Genomic DNA, 19606 nt, shown 5'->3' on the forward strand with positions numbered 1-19606 from the left:
TTGGGTTGTTTTTTTTTTTCTTTCCATTTCAACATGAGACAGGGGGAGGGACCAGGAGAAAAAAAAAGAAATCTGGAGTATTTTGATCTTTGTGGCTTTATATGGACTTCATAAGCTTTGTTTGTTCTACTGCCAAGCTTCCTTTGTGTTTAAATAGATAACAGATTGAGACAATGAATCCAACAATAATAATAAAAAATAAAAACAATCCCCCAAAGCATTCCCTTTCTTTTCCAATTTATAAAAGACAAGGCTCATGACCTCAGCACTTGTGACTTATTTTTTCTCCTTTTCAAAAGCTGTTGCCCCAGGCACAGACAAGGCTCTGCACCCTCCACATTTATGGAAAGCATCTTGAAAAAGGGCTCCAGGAGCATATTCTGGGAAAGGTTGTTGTAAATATGATGCGTGAAAACAGCCTCACCTACCTTTAAAGAAGCAGAATGGTTGGTAGTGCAACCATTTCTTCCTTTTTGGATTGTGAAGGCTATTTATGGAGAAAGAAGAAATGAATTTCAATCGGAACTATCACTGTTATGCAAAATGCTTGCAGATTGCTAGCCTACCAGTGGGAGGGGTATCTGCTGGCACTATTTCCAGAGGCTTTGCATTTGAAGAGAAAATGTACCCAATCAGAACCGTCTCTATTACTGAAGTAAATAAGTCTGAATGTCTCTGAAACCAAGTTGTTTAGATGATTCGTGGATAATCATCAGTGCGAGGGCCTTTTTGCACTTAAAAAAGTGGTTTTGTAAATTAAAATAACATAGAATTCAAGATCCTGTAGTGACACGGTTTTTCTTCAGCTTAAGGTTTTTATCACACTACAAGCTGTTTAGGATGACACATTTGTGCAGCGAAGAGTTGTGTGTCAACAACAAATGTATTCAGGATTCAGTAACCTGGGAATGTGCATTAGCCAAAAGCAGAAAGGGACGCTATTAAAATTGAAATAGGGATAGAAAATGAACATTGTGTGAATTGCTTATCTGGATTATATTTCCTCAGAAGCTGTGTGCTCAGTACGCACTCTCACAGTCTGAGACTGTTGTCCATATTACAGATTAAGGCTCTAAATGTGAAAGCAGAAGATAGCCTCAGGAACTCAGAACTCATGAAGCCTGTAAAACCCTACTTTACACCAGTCACTGAAGGGAAGGGGAAGGATCTTCCGTAGGTCCAGTGTGTTGCGTCCTGCATGTTGTCTCTGGCAAGAAGTAAGTGTATTTGTTTTATTTCCCAGGTCTATTATTCCTGTGGGGCGGTGGTGGAGTCAATGGAAAGAGGCCTGATTTTATCACCAGGATTTCCAAACAACTACTACCCGGGGACACACTGCGTTTGGCAATTTTTCATTCCTGTAAGAATGCATCTTATCTTGGAAATTTTTGACTTTGACATTTTTGAGAGCTCTAGTGAAACTCCAACCCCCTGGGATGGCTTTCCAGCTGCTGCCATAACACGAAATAAGGATGTGACTCCTCCCGAGGAAAACCTGGACTTTGTTCTCCAGACTACAAAATCCTCTCTTCAGAGCTGGATGTCGAAGGCAGCTCAGAATCTGAGCGGTGCAGGAGATCAGTCAAAAGGGCTTCCTGGCCACCTGGACGAACTTCCAGGAGCAGCCTCAAAGAAAGATGAAGCCAAACAGATGTCTGAAGGAAACCAGTCAAAACAGATGAAGGAACCCAAAGCGATTACGGAGACTCAAACAGAAGAACAGCCATCATCACCTGATTCTGGTGGTGCCAAAACACAGAGGCAAAATGCTAGCAGTCAAGAAACAAAAGAAGGCTGGAAAGGCAATATTTTGTTTGCCCACCTAGCTGCTAGTGAGAGAGATGAAAGTCTGGGAGAGAGCTGGACGCTTCCCACAACAATACTGCCAGTGGAAATCTCCAGCCAGCAGCCGGCAGTGGATGTCTGCCCCCACGATGTACTCTATGTTTCAGATCTCATCACGTTTTCCTCTCGTTTCTGTGGACCAAATTCACCTTTAAACAGGACCATGGTCTTTGGGTCGTCTCTGGAAATGGTTGAGGTTATCATGGAACTCATTACCACCACCAACCGGGGCAGAGGCTTCGCAATGCTCTTTGAATACAAGAACATCACGGAACCCAACAGCGTGGATGCTGTGAGGCAGGAGAGAACAGAAAACATACTGATGCTGGCAGTTCTAACAGGGACTGTCTTCTTTGCACTTGCTTTGCTCTCTGCCCTCTGCATAGCTTGCAGGTAAGATGATGGATGTCTGAGCCTCTGAAGCATGTGATATTATCTGTACAGGACAGGAAAACCAGAAAACAAATACACATTTTCTTTGCTCTGCTAATGCTTGCTATCCTTTTGGTGCAATAGTGCATGGATGTAGAGGAAACCAAAGCCAGATTCTATTCCTGCCCTATGCTTCACAGTTTTCTTTCCCAGTTCTACAGTTTTGGTACCTTTATTTTCTTCTTTCTTTTTTTCTCTTTTTCTTTTTCTTTTTGTTCCCCTGCAGAAATACCCAAAGGGTGAGGTCTTTCTTGGTCCTTATTTGGTTTCATTACTTGTTTCTCAGTTTTGGGCCCATAGTGGCCAATGGACAAATGCAGGGCGGAGAGCATCTCCCTGGCAGGCCGAGTCACTGTGTCTTCTCACTTTGAATCTAACCATCACTAATGCTCTGCAGAAAAATAAGTACCTTAAAATACTGCCGCTTGGAATTAAGATGCAGTTACCTAGTGTTTTCCAATCTAAAGCAAGTTTTATCCAAGAAATTGTACAGACATTTTAATTCTAATGCACTCATGAGGTGAGGATGTATGTGCAGAGCCTGCTCCCTGCCTGGGAAAGTGCTGCGCTATCCGTGCCTGTCCCCAGATGTCATCTGAAAGGACTGGGCCCAGGGGCTGACCTAACCAGCTGAACAGCTACAACCAGTCAGTAACAAAAACATTCCTCTCCACTCAATTGCTTTTATTTGTTTTCTCCTGATGTATCTACCAGAAAAAAGCTTCTCCACACCCCAGCTTATGTTTGCTGTTTTCTTGGTAACTCCAGTGAAAACATTTTTTTCCCTTCCAACAAATGCAAAACAAAGCAGGAGCTCCCTAGGTTTTTGTGAAATGCTGTTTTTCAAATATTTTGACTGCTCTAGGAGCATCAGAGAACTGAAACAAACACCATCCCTTGCAGGGCTCTGATGGGGTTTCTGGCTGTTTGTGATAGCACTCATTTCTCAGCGGCACCATTCACTGGTCTGTCCCCTCTTCCTGCATCCTCTGCCCTGTGCATCCTCCAACCAGAAGGTCTCAGAGTGGCCCAGCAGCTGCTCGTAACTGAGGCTGGGTTGAGAAAGGAACTTTGTTTTTTGTGTGATTTTGGATTTGCATTACGTGCTGTGCTGAATAAACACAAAATTCAGGCCATTGCCATACTCAGAATAAGAAAACATGAGTGAGGTGGTGGAGCCTAAATATAATCTTAATAATCTTAGAATCAAATAAACTCTTGCTGCATAAAGAAATTCCTGCTTTCAGAATCTGGGCTTTTCATAGTTATAAGAGTTAATCTTACGTGTGCTACATCTGACTAACCTTCCTTTACAAAGACCTTGCCAGACACTAATTTAGACTACATTTTTTTGCTAGTTCTAAAGGAAAACGTCTGGTGGAAAATGTCTTCCAGACAGTAAATTATTTTTATATCCTTGCCAAATTTCAAAAGCAGCAGAAACACTCTGCCTTTGCTACAGCAGCATCCTGGGCTGATACACATGTTGTGTAAGCAGTTCTTGCCATTTAATTGCACTGCAGCTATCCATGAAGCTGCATGTTATTCAAACCAAAGCACACAGCAGTCTGAGCTTCCACTGCCTGAAAGGTGCCCTGAGCAGACTGCTCAGAAAGTCAGGCCACGCTGCTCACATGTACCATTTGCATTTTTGCTTCTCAGATATTTGCAAAGCATGCTATTGTTGACCAGCATAGAAAACTGAATGCCTTTTTCACCCTGCACAAACGTCACGCAGTCTGATCACTGAGCACATCCTACCACAGTCACCATGGCACAGCACCAGGGACAGGCTCACTTCTTGTAACATCTGCATGGCTGCCCTTCCATTACCACTTTTTTTTTGTATGGAGATATATTAGATATATACAGAGGAGACTGTCCATAGACATTCACCTCATGAGAGGAGGCCCTTTGCTAACCTGGCTGCCTGTATTCCCTGTGCACTATTCTAGGGAGGCCTCGAGTACATTACGCTTTTATTGCTTGCTTTAAAAAGCATGTGAGATCTGACATGCTTGGAAGTGTCACACCATACCCTGTGCTGAGCAGCCTCACTGAGGCTGCACTGGAAAATGCTTTTTCCACCTTCCTGCTCTAATACTTTGATGATATTGCTCTCCGGCCCCAGCACCGCTGGTGCTGGCTGGAGCTACCCTACAGTTTCCAACTGCATTCTCCTGAAATGCAGCTCAGAATAAGGCTGCGGAGGCCATTAAGCATATCTAAACAACTTTTAATTTGAGCCCAGCAAGCATGTTATGCTTCTTGCTCTAGATACTGGCTTGATATCATGTGTTGTGTGTGTTTTAGCCACAGCCCATCCTCACTACTGAAAATGCCAGGACTGCACAGGGTGGGCTGTGGGGAGAAGTGAAGATACTTTGATAACACTCAGAAATAGGACCAGCTCTCCGAGGTGTGACAATTCTTGCCCTGGCTGGAACGTGCCACTGCAAAGGAGAACCTCACCAGAAGATGCTAAGAGTAAATTTTGAGCTCTTGGCCTTGTAAACTTGCCTCCCACTTTTTCCTCTGCTTTGCTCGTTCCTCTGGTACCACATTGGCATTTAGCAGAGTTTTTTACCATTTCTGTGTGATGCTCTTGCTCAGCTAAAAGTAGCAGGGAGCTGTCTTTGCCAGGACTAGAAATGCCTTGGGCCAAGCTTGGCACCTGCTGCCACTCCAATGCACCAAGTCGTCAGCAGTGTCTGCTCAGGCTCATTGCATTCAGCCAGGGCAAAGCTCTCTGGGGAAACTCCAAGTCTCCACCACACTGCAGCTTTTGTTTGCTGTTTGGGGAGGAAATGAAAGCTTCAGTTGTTAGTTGGCCAATAATTCTAATTACTTTTGGCCATGAGGCCTGGCTCAAGCAATGGGGTATTTTTTATTTTCTTTCCCAAGCCCCAAGAACAAGAGACACGTCCACCTTATTTAATTTTAATCCCATCCAATGCAGCCAGACTTTTGCTTGATGGCTGCAACCTGTGGATTGCAACTGCATTTTACATCTGCATTGCCTGCCAGTGACCTGTTTCCAATTACAACCCCTCTGTGCATATAGCTATTTCCTCAAGTTGTTGTGTTCCATTTCACTCCATACAAGCCACCCTGCTAGGCACAGCCTGCAGCCTGATCTCCTTCCTCATTTATCGCCCTCCTAGAAGATTCTAGTCACTTCTGGGCTAAAAACAGAGTTTTTCTCTGTAATCCTCATGGTAGGCAAAACCCAGAAGCCTTTTCCTGCCTTTTTGTAGCTGGCCTCCATCTTCTGTTCATCTGGAGGTAGTTTAGTTAGAAACACAGATGGTTGGAGAGGGTAGGGGAGCACAGGGCAATTTTCACAAAGCTTTCAACAGATTTGAATATTTGCTTTACTCGGGAAGGTTTAAGCAATTTTTGTTTTTAAATTGCGCATTCTTTTAACTGATGGAAACCAAACTATTTGTACACTGGGTATTTCATATGCATGAGCTATGCACTGATCTGAATCACTCCCCTCCGTGGTGGCCAGACACTGCAGCATGCTGTGGGAGACATAGTCCAGTTGGAGAGAGGGCTAAAGAAAGTCCAAGAGCCCAAGTCTCACAAACTAGAGCATCTCCCCAGACACTATGGCAACAGTTCTCAGTAGAAGGAATCAAATCTCAAGTTGCCATCAGAAATTTTGGGGGGGTGAATCTATAAAACTTTAGCCTTTCTATGAGTTAGTTTCACCCAAGCCACAATGAGGGAAGAAAAAGTTAAAAAGAGGACATTCCAACCAGTTAGCCTTTTCTATCCTCATTTAAACTGAGAGGTATAGGACTCTCCTCTCTCTTATCTTTCTTGTACTTGTGCAGTATTTCCTTCTTCGCTTAATCTCAATTCTCCAATGAGGAAAGACCTCTTCTCCTTGGAAATCTCTCTGCTCCCCCTCCACAAACCCAAGTTAAGGAAGAGCTTTCCCTGCTTCAGCCCAGCCAGTGTGATCTTGCCTCCTACAGTAACAACTATCCCTCTGCATCCCTTCTGAATAAATTCTGAAGTGCGAATTTGCTCTCCTCTTTCTGTAGTCTCCTCCATATTCGTTAGGAATTGTCTTGGAGACATATTGGGTCTTTTTTTCCTCACTCAATCCAATCGAGAGTCAATAATTATTTGTTAAGTCTTCCAGTGATATAGTGAAAGAATGAAATCCACCACAACCAAGATGGAGCAGATGCTGTCCCCTGGGCAGACTTACCAGGCAGCCTCTAAACCCCCATGTCTTAGAGAGAAGCAGTAATGAAAAGGTGCCTGAAAACTTGTAATCTTGCCTTCAACACGCCCCTTAGAAGGCACCACAAACTTTGTATAGAAGATGTTAACTGCCTTAAGCCAGCCCCTCCAGCCATAGATATGAGAGAAAAATAATAACAGGTCACATAGCGCATTAGCACTTGTTTTCTGCACTGTTGCATGAAGAACTGCTGCACACCAAAATATTCTTGCTTCAGTCATGATCACATTCAGCTATTCTTCATGACATCTTCATATCATATTCATCCAGTATGTAAATAACACTTGTTGTTTCATGGTATCATATTTATTAAAACTAAAAAATAAAAAAAGATGAATATGATTATTTCCCTTCAGTCCAGCAGGCACATTTAGCTGGTAATTATCTGCCTTAGCCATCCTTTTAATAAAACGGTCATGCAGATGAATATCTGATGGTCTCTGCTTGCTAAATAGAACACAGAGTGCAATACTGACTAAACAGATGAAATAGTCTAACAGAGCAAGAGCAATGTCACTGCTCAGACCAAAGGATTTCAGTCCTGCTATTTAGTTACTGATGTGAAAAAGCACATCAGTATGCACTATTCCCTATGGAGGGAAGGCTGGCAGGATTTCGAAGAGGTCTGAACTCTGTTTCCACTTTCGTGGTGATCATAGGAGGAAGACAGGTCCTTCTCCAGCTGACTTCCCACTACATGAGCCAAGACCTTTCCTTCTCTGGGTCTAACTCACTCGTGGGCTTGTTGTTGTTGTTGCTGTCTCTCCTTTTCAGGCAGAGAACGTGCCCCAAAAGGAGCTCATCCAACGTATGCAGTGACCAGGAGGTTAGTGCTAATGGCTTCAGCAATTTCTGTTTCTCTCTTTCATATTGGCTGTTGCACTGTTTATCTGACAATGTTTACTGGGGCATGTTCTGAGTTGTAGAATGGGATCCAGAACTCCGCTGTTGATATCAATGAGCTCCAGCTCGTGGTGCCAAGTCGGGAGAATGAAAACAACAACCACTCTGTCAGCCGGGAGCAGGCGGGTAAGCGCGGCGCACCCCAGGAGCAGGTCAGGGCACCCCGCGGCCCTGGCCTGCTAATCAGACCATTTCTCTCTCCACCCGCCTCGCTCATGCACAGCTGGAGAGCTACTTGACAGCAGAAAGGCTTTGTTGTGGGAATATCCCTTGCTGCTCTCCCCCCTCCCTGGGAGGGCAATTCCCCTGGCAAGGAGCACACGGGCACAGCTTCAGGGCACTGCCAGCAGAAGCCGTCATAGTACACAGTGTTGCAGAGACAGTGGGTTAGCAAAACTAATGTGTCTGCTTCAGGCTGCTACAACTGCAGCTTAAAATAATCCATAAACTGTGGATGGCTCATCTGCCCCGTGCCTAACCTTGCCTGGGAAGGGATGAGTTTTATAATGCTTACATTGGCTTTGGACATATTTGACTGCTGGAGCTGACTTTCTGAAGGGCTTTTCAAGTGAGACTGCCTTAGATGTGTGTTTCCAAAACAAGAGCAGGAGTTCCCCAGCCAAGCTGCAGATAACGTCACTTGTTGCAATTTTGAGTTGCAATCAATGAATTCTATTAGCTCTCCTTTTGGGGGAGGGCCAACAAGGAACCACTTCACAATACATTGCTACACACCATCAGTTTCCCACTAGACCGTCAGCTTTTACACACAGTTCTCAAAGCGGTATCTTCCTCAAAAGCTAATTACTTGCTTCCAAAGATCATTGAGAAGATCACAGCCAGGAGCCACAGGCAGAAATATCCTGGCCTGGACCAGAGGATTAGGCCTTGAGGATGCAAGCAGGTGTATATACCTGCAGCATATGGCTGCCTATGGGAGCAACATTGCCAGGGTTCAAGCAGAAAATGCTTGCGCTTCAGAGAAAAAGCAGAGCTCACAATTATCAGGAATGAGTAAATATGGATTAAAAAAAAAAAATCTGATCTGCAGGAAAATTTTGTGCATTTAGTATGGTAGATTTCAGTTTGGGTCTGTCTTTATCAAACAGCAGACCCAAGGTTGTTCCTTTCTTCCCCTCATCCCCTTGTGTCTTATTTTTAAAAGCCTGTAGGTTCAGGAGAGCAAACTTGGTCTAAGCTTAGTTCTGACTGGTGTGACAGCACAAAGTGGCTCTAGCTTGTCTGGGGAGAAAGGGAAAGGCAGTTGTCATGGAGGAGCTAGGAACAGATGTTTGGGGCTCTCAGCTGTTTTTATATGGATTTTCTCTTCTCAGTCACTTCCTGCAGAGGCAGCACAGATCAGTCTCCTCAGGATACTGACCCAGACGTGCCCTCTTCCACCTCTGCAGTGACCACCGAGACAGGGAGCGATGAAGTGTTTATTATTTCTGCTGGACCCGGAGCCAGTGGACTGAGCTTTACTACCTACAGAATACAGGTAAGAATGCTCCTGGACATCACTAGAGACATAGCAAGCCACACAACATCCTTCTTGGATAGCACTTGTCACATTCCTTCACTCATCCTTGCTAGTTTGCAGGAGTAGTAGCAACCAAGCCAGGCAGTTCTCCCAACTAACAGGCAGAGCTGCTACAAAAACACGTGGGCTGTGATCCCTCAGCCAGCATCTTCTCAGCTCTCATAAGATCAGGTCTTCAAGTCCGCCTGGGAATTATAATAGAGAATGCAGAGATATGCCACCAAGCTGAAGCACCAGCTGTCAAGAAATACCTGTTAATTAGCAAAGATGGCATTCCATTAAATATAATATGTAGTTATGAGGATCACTTGTAACAACCAAAAGACCTAGGACCAGACCCATTCCTGCACAGCACTACCAAGTGGTTAGACAAGTTCTTCAGCTTCTCAGTTTGTCAGAAAGTTATGTCACTGTCTCCCCAGCTCACATGAAGAATTAACATTTATTCTAAAAACCAAACCCTTAAAGGGAAAGCATCAGCACCCTTTCAAATATACACATACAAACCTAGATCATTTTAGTAACCTTCCTTATTTTAGCTCCTTCCTCTTCACTCCTAATCACTTATTTAGAAGTAGATGATGGCAGCCAGATCTGAGACTTCTGAGATTTCTCCTCATCACAAGGTAGCGATTATCAGCACAAGTCCTTTCCAAGTCTACATTAAAACCTTTCCAGGTCAACACTGTCCAACATCCTCCTTTTTTTCCCCCACAGGAGGGGAAAGAACCAGTGTAAGGAACTTGCCTACCCCAAGACAGTCCACATTATGTTTCTAATCACAGATTACAGAGCAATAGTATTCTGTATCCCTGAAGTTGATTAGTAAGTTACCCATGGATGCAGACTGATTAGAAATTTCCCTCACTAGTACAAGACATATGCTGAACTCCTCCTCCAATCAACCACACTGATTAACAGAAAAGAAAGACAAGAATAGGAAAAACAGCTCCAGTGCTCTGCCTGACTGAAGCACATTGCTTTCTGAGGAGCAGAGCACATGCACTGTATCAGCACCCAGATCAGGCACTCTTGAACCCCTCTACTTCTTGATCCTTCTTTCCAGTAGAGAGAGCTTCACCTTGTGGCAACCACTTACAAAAACAATTTCTGGATAAAGAGAAAACCCATTATCCTTCCTCTTCCCCCTCGCTAGTCAGAAGGAAGAAACGCTTAAAGCAAGATATTTCTACTATACCATGCCTTCCACAAGTAAGCATAGCAGACTTATGTGTGTATATATATATATACATATAAATAGCATTCAAGCAATTCTAAGTGCACGTAACCAAAGAATTAAAGTGATTCACCACTGTATCAAATCAGAAGGCTATTCCTTCTCAGTTATGTCTTTTTTGCATACAAGGAATCAGTACTAAACCCTCAGAAGATCCAAAAACATACCTGGGAAGGGTGAAGGGCTACAGTTAGAAACATAGGCTCTTTGAGCACAGCTGCAGGCCGTCCTCTCTGAGGGGGGTAGACATTGGGCCCAGCAGGCCATCTGCACACCTGCACTCAACCTAGGTTAATTGAGGGCTACTGAATGCTAGAGGTAAAACTGAGTGCTGTTCACAATTTAGTTTCCAGGTGTGTGAATTTTTAGGGTGTAAGATGCATCTTAGCTGGCCACCCAGCTCCTGAGTTTTGTCCCTGCGCCCTGCAGAAGCTGGGTATGCAGCCCAGTGTCTGCAGACCAGCGCTGGGCAGGCAGGAGTTGCCTGCCAGAGGCAGGAACTGAGAAGTAATCCTCACATGGAAAGATGCGTGAAACCCCGAGTCTGTAGAGCATAGTAAATAATATCTTCAGATTCATCTCACCCCAAATGCTCATTTAAGCAAAGCAAACTACAAAGAGCCGCCATGAGGAGCTGCAGGGCCATGAGGCCTCCCCTCAGCCTCCTCTTCTCCAGCTGAACAAGCAGAGGACCTCAGGTGCTCCCCACACACCTGGCCCTCAGACTCCTTGCAACCTTTGTAGCCCTCCTTTGGACATTCTTCATTAGTTACGTGTCCTATTTGTTTTAAAGCATCACTCAGTCTTTGGCTAGGTTATAACTACGATCTGCCTTCTATCCAGACAAGTGTCAGATGAATAAGTTTTGGGTTAAGAATAAGAGAGTACTTAAGACATGTTTTTTGCTAAAAGATTTTTAAAAATCTAGAAAATACGTTATTAATCTCAGTAGCTGTTCCCAGAGCATCTGTCTCAAAATCATCAAAATAATAAACCCTAAGATAGCCTAAAGAGGCTTCCCAGAAGAAGACAGCTGAATTACTATGCATTTATATAAAGACTGTTACTTTAATCAAATCCAAGACTAAGAACTTAATATTAAAACAAATTTATCCAGAGCATGAATAGAACCTCTGCCAGCTTCCTACAGAGAAGCTCATTTCTCGCCTCTCTGCCCATCCTTTTCCAACGTGACATTGTAAGGAAATAGTTTCTTTGATTTGTGGAAACTTGGGAGATTTTGTTTATCAGAAATAACAAATGAGAAGCTTTTGGTCTCTCGGGCCTTTTAAATCCAGGACACTGTGGGATTTATTTCAGACTCTTTTTAAGAAACGTGTAAACTCTAGGAATGTAGATTTTGCATTCTTCTCATGACAGCCATATTCGCACAGCTGAAAATTAAAAATACATGCAGAGTTATGGAACAAGGGGCTTATATTAACAACAGGTGAAGCATTAGCAAGCACAGAAGGAGATTCATAGGACTGTGAGGCATTCTTTAACTTTTCTGCTTCTAAAACTACATACATTTTAGGAAGAAAAATTGTGATTTTAAAATCAATATAGGAACATATACAGTAAGTGGGATTCTTACAAGTTGGCCATAGTTCATTCCTATGGCAGAACAATTCTCATACATAGAGCTGGTGAGAATGGTTTCATGTGCTCAGCTCCCAACTGTGCCAATTTTACACCTGTCTAGACATCTTATGCTCCTGGTAAAGCACGTTTTCCACCCAAAAAAACATTTCCTATGTGAACTGAAAATCCCCTTGGCTCCACTCTGGGCCTTGTCTCTCGTTCCTTTTACCACAGACACTGAGAACAGATCACTGCCTTTTAAAAAAAAATTATTATTCCTTTAGTTCTTCCAAAACTGAGACTAAAGAGCACCACTTACTTCAGTCTTTCTTCTTGAATTATGCTTTTTTTTTAGACTTCTAAGTCTCTTGCTTCTAAATTTCTTTCAGTGGGCCTCATTCCCCCACCCTGCGGTTTTGTTCCCTACAAAGATGCAGCTGGAGCCTTCCAAGAGCCAAGCAGAGAGGAGGAATTACGTTTTGCACAGCAAAGTTTAGTACTGTAATCTGTCAGATACATATCAAATAGCTAAAGCTTCATTGCGTTGGATATGCAGTGGTAGGATTCTGTTTCTTACATAAGTGGAATTTCCCAATTCAACATGAAACCTGAAATTGAAAAAGCAAGGTAAAACTGCTGCCCAGGGAAGCCACTGACTCCAAGGCAGCATGTTGAAAGAGAAACAAATTGCATTCCTGTGTCTTATCTTAAGAAAAAGAACCACTGAAGAAATTGGTTGCTTGCACTAGAAGTCGCTTTTTAAAGTGTTTTTAAAACCTGTTGACAAAAGACATTGCTAACAATACTTATTTACTATTTCAGGACAAAAACCTAAAAAGAAGTGTCACAAGCCCAGCTTCTGTGTCTGACTGGGTGACTTCTGGTCACATGGCTGCAGGAGCAGATACTGTTGAGAAGAGGAATGTCCAGATGGAAAATCATCATCCCAGACAACGCACGTGGAGTGCCCGCACTTTCCATGACTTCCTGGCTCCGATACCGCAGCTACAAAAAAAGTGGTGTAGCTGGACCACCAATAGTCCCTTCACAAAGCTGGTTGACAACAGTGTAAGTCTTGGTAGGAGAAGAGCATGGGGTGATCAGCTTCAGTGCCCCTACTTTGCTCCTCTAATCTACAGGTACAATGCACATCTTAGCCCATCTTGCATATGTACTGGGAATTCTTTTGCCTAACTATATTGTAGTTTATTCTGAAGTGCTAAGAAGCTGCATTCATGGAGTTTTCTCACATATTCTTTTTTTTTTCCTGGTGATACCTTAAATTTGTCATATTACTATTGCATAGCAAAGAATCTGTAGACATAGGATATATATATATGTATATAGGTCTCACTGACCATTGTCATCAAAGCAACAGAGCTTGTTACAGAGCTAATAGAGCATGTTCTTTGATGGTAATAACAGATTTTTGCAGAAGAAAATATCTTACCTGTACCATAATAAGGAATTTTAACTTTTACTTAGTTCCCTTGGGATCAACGTTTCTTAAGACAGTTGCTTTTCAAAGCATGACTACTAATTTATTATTTTGCGCAGGGTTTTCCTACATCTGCAAGAATCCAAGGTGTTCCAAGCAGAAAGGTGATTTCAGCCACTGAGATAGAGGGAGCTTCAGAAACGGTTTACTCTGATTCATCTGTCAGCAATGCCTCTTACCCTCTCACTCTGTCTGCACAAAGGCAGCGGAAGCTAAGCTCCTGCAACCTGAAGAAATCCAGGTTTGGAAATCCTTACTTTGGATTTTTTGCTGGTTCCCCTGACAACAAACGTGTGAGGTCCTTGGATTCTTCAAGACATCTAGGAGCAGCATCTCCAGTTAACAGCCAAAGCCCCAAGAGCACTCTAGAGAGCTCCAACCCCTTGAAAATCAACTTGGCCAATGCTTCAAAAACAAAGGACCTTGGGGGAGAAGCGGATAAAAACAAACCAGTTTTTGTCATTTCTGAAGAAGGAGATGATCAGCAGCCTCTGGTCCTAGCTGAACATCTTAGTCAATGTGGAGATCATCTGTCTGAACCAAATGCTGTGTATGCAGTAACAGTGCCAGATAAACAACCAGTGGTTCTGACTGTTGAGGGTAACAGTTCTGCCAGTTTAACATCAAATCTTCCATTTTGGGCAAAATCTCCTGGTTTATACAAAGGTCAGGTAAAGGTCCCTAACTCTTCCAAGGACAAGCAGAGCTCATCAGTGGTAGATACTAATACTAGTGAGACCTCACAGAACTTTGATACCCTAGCTGCTCCTACACTATGTCAAGCTTCAGTCCAGTGATGCTCTCAGAAAGACCGAACCACCAGTTCACAAAAAGAGAGGCAGCAGGCACATGAACAGAGTGGAAGCAGTGCCAAACAGTTGTGTGACAGCTATACATGGACACAACTTTGTTCACAGATAGTCTTTGCCTCACCACTGGGATTACAGCTATACGTACTACAGAACAGCACAAATACCATCCTCCCTTTTACTCATTAACCTCAAACCTATTCTTCTGCATGGAATTTTGATATGCTTTATTCATGAAAGCATCTGAAAAGGTATTTCACACTGCAGGAAATCTTTTCTGGAATGAGATATGAAAGTCATCTGAGATGGTTACATCATGGTTTATATCTGAAATGTAAGTCAGTCCTCTGTCACTGCGGTACCACTTGGGTCTTTCTGGTAGAAGCTATGAGTTAAATTGTGCTCATAGCTGTGCCTGTACAAGAAAGAATTCATCTTGCATGTTTGCATACTGTTTTGTAAACAATTCTAAACATTTCATAACTTCTGCACTCTAGCACAAAGTTTACCAAGCATTAACATCTCTAATATTAAAAATCATGATTATCTCACATACTAACTCATTAAAGAAGAGTGCAGATAAGCTGAGCAAAACTATACTGTATGCTAATTTTATTGAAGTCTGACCTAGCTTTATTTTTGTTAGATATACATAAGCTTACAATGCCTCAGTCCACTACATTTTTTAAGCAACTCCTCCTGGCAACAGGAACATGTGTACAAAAATACTGAAATACTCATTAGGAATAGTCTTCAGCATCCAACACTTGGATATTTGCAGCTGCTCTGCTCCTATATTCACCAACTATTTATTACTGGTAACGCACACTGACTGGAGAACTATTTCCCATCCTTTTGCAGGCAAGACTTAAGAGGCAAAATCAAGTGTAGCAAACTGTGATTTTTTATTTTATTTTTTTTTTTTGAAGAAAATAAGTACCTGTGCCACTCTGATTACAAATCCAGGGCAGACTGTGGAGCACAGAACCAAAGGGAAGCTTGCTTGTCCTATTGCCTTTAATAATCCCATCACTGTTATAATTACCTTTTGGTGATATTTTCCTGTCTTTGCTAAAGAATCTTGCATATTCAACTCACAACTTAGAATTATTTTGCTTTAAAAAAGAAGATTAAAGAAATTCCCTAGGAAGCTGTATTTTACAGCTGACATAAGATATTATTTTAAAGCAAATTATATTATTGAACAGATGCCAGGAAGATACAAGTCTCCCGTATTAGCTACAGTGTGTGACAAGTGAGTCATCTTAATCCTTCCATGTTAAAGCATTTAAGTCTGATTCCTGGAATATTTAACTGAATTATTTATGATTTCACCTGCTGTTACAGTCTCCATCTGCCACCTATCAATGTCTGAGATATGCAACACAAGACTGTAGGTTTTGCCTAATACTTTGTGTATGTGTCCCCACAGACATAAGCCTTGCATCTAATAACAGTGGCAGCAAAAATATATGCCTTGTAGCAGTTGACTCAAACGAACAGCAGACAAATCTCAGCATTTATTATTACCAGATGGCGTTGAATAGTTTTGAAGCATAAAAGTCTATCTCTAAGTTCTTTGCTTTATTTTTAAATTAATGTAACATGATTCAGAGGGATGAATTAATATATTTATGACAAAAAGAATACTGCAGGCTTCTAAATATCTAATGATTTCCACTGTGTTAAATTCATACACATTGTTAAACAGAGTCAATGTTATGTTACTTATTACATTTCTAGAGATTGAAGTACTAAAATCTACTTTGAAAAAGTAATTGTGTTCAGTTATTGACAAAACCTACATGTGATGGGCTGGGAAAGTGACTTTTTTTTTTTAATAAAAGATGTTTAACTATTAATTTCCACAATGTAATGACAGTTTATTTTACTGAAATACTAAGTTGGATAGACGTTGCCCCAGAGCACCAAGATGTGCCCTGATGCACACCAGTGCCACTACTGCAGCATTCAGTTAAACACCCAAGCTTTAGAGCGTGGTTTTCTTCTCAGTAACATAACTAGTAAGGTCGCTTACACACTGACTTTCTCTACTATGTACCTTTGTAACCAAAGCGCAGAGTCAACCATGAACAACCAGAAGCACAGCATATGGGAGACTTAAGCTTAAATTCCCAGCTTGCCTTTTGAAGTTTCTATTTTTTTTTAGACAGATCACTAAAATTAACTGCAAAAGATGTCACTATCTTTTGTTTTGTACCTTCAAAGAACTTGAAAGAGATTTTCCTCCATTTTGAAATTCTTCACAACTTAACAATGGAAGCTCTGAGTGCTGTAATAGTTCCACCTGTAAATACCAACTAAGATTAATTTTTAAAACAAAACACTGCTACAGCACTTGTTCCTAACAGCTATATTATTTTAAGAGACGCGTCACAATCTTTTCACGACAGAAAACCCCACAGCTCATGGACTCTGGATTCAGTTTTACTTTTGTGGTAATACAGTAACTTTACTGTGCTCTTTTGCATACTGTAACTAAGCAGCAAATGGGATAAGCATGCTAAACACTCGATGAAGAGAAGGAAAGTTTCAATCGCAATTGCATGGGAAAAATGTCTTAAAATGTTATAGGATCTAACAAAAAGGAGCACTTTTCAGTTATAATGGATTTGAATAATTTACACTATTTTAAAAATATAATTATTCTGGAATATGCCAGGCACTCCCTTCAGTGTGTATGTAGATTGAATAGGACATTAAAAAAAAGAAACAAAACAAGACTGGGGGCATTCCTTGCTTATTTCATTGTTGGATACAGAGCTTCAGAATAAAAGCTTGAAGCTATACAAACCAACAAGAATAATCCTGTACACTAAGTTTCTTATTGTCAGGTAGTTCACATGGTTGAGCAGAGCCTTGATGGGAAAACAACCAGAATCATTTAAGGTGCAAATGCATCCTAATTTTTAGGATATAGAGTAGCAATCAGCAAGTTTGGTTAAAGCAAAGTACTGTCTTTCAGTTTAGGTATCAGCTAAACTTACTGTCACTATTAGAGAAAGAAAAGTTGTTCACAATTTGCTAAGAAACATGAATTGAAGTTTCCTTTCAGAAATTATTATTATTATTATTATTATTATTTTTAAGAGCAGTTGGTTACAAAACAATCTTAACTGTGCAATTTTCTCCCCCCTCCATGAGAAGGGCCTGAGAGTAATAACTAAACACAGTGGAATCAACTACTCCATACAGTCAACTACCAGATCTTATTCTAAATAATTAAAGATTAATTTGGATTGCAGGGAAAAAATGCAAGTCCTAAGCCAACACTTACCTAACGAAAGCAAGCAACTGAAACTCAGTAGGACTGAAAAGAACACTCAACAGAGACCAAATATAGCTTCAACGTATATTCATGGTCTGTCTAGAAATGTCTTTGATGTTAAACCTCATATGGCACACTTAGCATTTTTTATAATTCATTTCCTATGGAAACTAATGAGCTTAAGGGTGAAATTACCTCATTGAAAGTCAAAATGGTGAAGTGTGAAGAAAAGAAGAATGACCTGAAAAGCAGATTTAGAAGCAATCTTTGCATATTAAGCATTGCTATGGGAAATAGTATAATTAGTTTCTTCAGAAGTTCTTCCTCGGAATTGTGTAAGTGGTATTTGAGTTCCAAACATCCTGCAGAAATCAAGTTAGATAAAATAGTTGGAAAAACTGCAAAACCCCCACACATTCTTTCAAAACCGAGAGATCCTTCTTCTAACTTCCAATAATATCACCACCAGTGGCTTATTTTTAGAGCAGACTGTACAAAATAAAGCCCCCTCCCAACAGAATTTTCTAAGAGGCCATTAAAAAACAAATCAGAGCATAATTTAAAATAGAGCATTCTCTTCTCAAATTCTTAACTCTTTCTTGAATCACTTAATTCCTTAAGCTCTCACTGTAAGCTAAGCCATCTGTGCTACACAGTTCTACTAGAAGTTAAAAATGGATCTAAAATGGATGTATTTTGTTTGCAAGACAAATGAGCTAATGACTGAGCTTTGACAAAACTGATAGAGCATTAAGTAAAAAAAAAAAACAAACAACAGCTTTCTCAAACTAATTTAGTTACAGGTAGTTTTGTCACACAATGGAGTATAAAATGTTTCAATCCACCAATAATTAATGCAAAACAAGCCTTTTTTGACTGCTATGAGTTCTAAGCCCTATTAGTTTGTCTGATGGCATACAGAACAATACACCACTTTTGTATTACTGAACCACAAGTTTTAATGTCTTAAATTTAGCCTGAAGAAGAAATGACAGCTGGCTTGAGAACAGCAGTTCAGATAAGACTACAACAGTAACGGAAATCCTGCTTCAATTGCAGGAACAGCAGCAGTGCAAAAGATCCTGCTAAGCTGCAATTTGAAGTGCAACTCACAGCCTCACTGTCTGCAGCATCAGACAGAATGAGGGTACAGAGAAGTCCTATTTCCTCAGTGAGAACAAAATTCTAAGAAAAAGAAAAGTGCTATTAATATTAATTCTTTGAAATCTTATCATTTATACAAATTAGATCATTGAAAATGCAGAAGGTATAAAGATTAACACAGTATGACATTTTCTCTACCCTGCTCTTAAATGAGTCGTGTTATATAATGCTGGCAGTTCAGTCTCTACAGTACTGTAGGAATTCCAGTCTCAGTTAATTTAAAAAAAAAAAATTGAGTTTTTTTTTTTTTTTTTTACTAACATCAAGGTACTTTTTTAAACAGGTATTATTTGTTATAAATCCTGCAGACAGACTCACGATCCTTTATGATACAATGTTTGTAATAAGGTTTGGGGGAGTTTCTGTGAAGGACAAAAAAAGACCTTATATTTAGTTAGTACAAGTTCAAGGATGAAGTTTCATTGTAAAATTTCAACATTCAAGTATCTGATAGCGTGACCAACCATGAGAAAACTGACATATCCATACCTGTGGTGAGAGAACATGCCACAAAAAAAAAAAAAGATTACTCCAGTGTATTTTTTTTTTTTTAAAGTTTTTTTTAATTAATAAGTTCTTAGTTCAGGAAAAAAAAAAAACCCAAAGAGAACTGGAAGAACTACGCTCCACCTCCTTTATAAAAGAACTCTCTCAAAGAGACTATATACTTTATTCACCACTATGTCAAAGCCTATCATAATCACCCTGGCTTTCACAGCATCTATTCTACCACGTTTCATGCTCAGCTTCCAAGCATCTCTTATAAAGGAGGTGGGGGTGTGCTTTAGACAAGTTAAAAAATATGCTGCACCTTTCCAGTATTTAAACAATTACACCAAGCATAGTTCATACATTTATCACATTAACTATCATCTGGTAACCATACATTTAAAAAGGTCTAATGTATAGAGTATGTAATACCCATGACAGATACTCTTACTTACATAAGAGCATATAAAAATCAGGATTTATTCACCCTCCCCATCTGCAAGTTAGTTTCTCATCTAGTCCTGGTACAATATAAATGACAAAAGAATCCCTTCA

The 19606-nt window shown here is 40.9% G+C and overlaps 1 protein-coding gene across 1 annotated transcript; it reads left to right on the forward strand.

The window, feature by feature from the left end:
• The first annotated feature begins 798 nt into the window (after positions 1 to 798).
• LOC104913525 lies at positions 799 to 16024 on the forward strand. The gene is made up of 6 exons (XM_010719998.3): positions 799 to 2238; positions 7313 to 7364; positions 7465 to 7567; positions 8776 to 8939; positions 12625 to 12870; positions 13360 to 16024. The coding sequence occupies exons 1-6, from the start codon at positions 1199 to 1201 to the stop codon at positions 14095 to 14097; spliced, it is 2343 nt and encodes a 780-aa protein (XP_010718300.2). The 5' UTR covers positions 799 to 1198; the 3' UTR covers positions 14098 to 16024.
• The last annotated feature ends 3582 nt before the right edge of the window (positions 16025 to 19606 follow it).

This window comes from Meleagris gallopavo, chromosome 17, assembly GCF_000146605.3.
Source record: "Meleagris gallopavo isolate NT-WF06-2002-E0010 breed Aviagen turkey brand Nicholas breeding stock chromosome 17, Turkey_5.1, whole genome shotgun sequence".
NCBI classification, from domain to species: domain Eukaryota; kingdom Metazoa; phylum Chordata; class Aves; order Galliformes; family Phasianidae; genus Meleagris; species Meleagris gallopavo.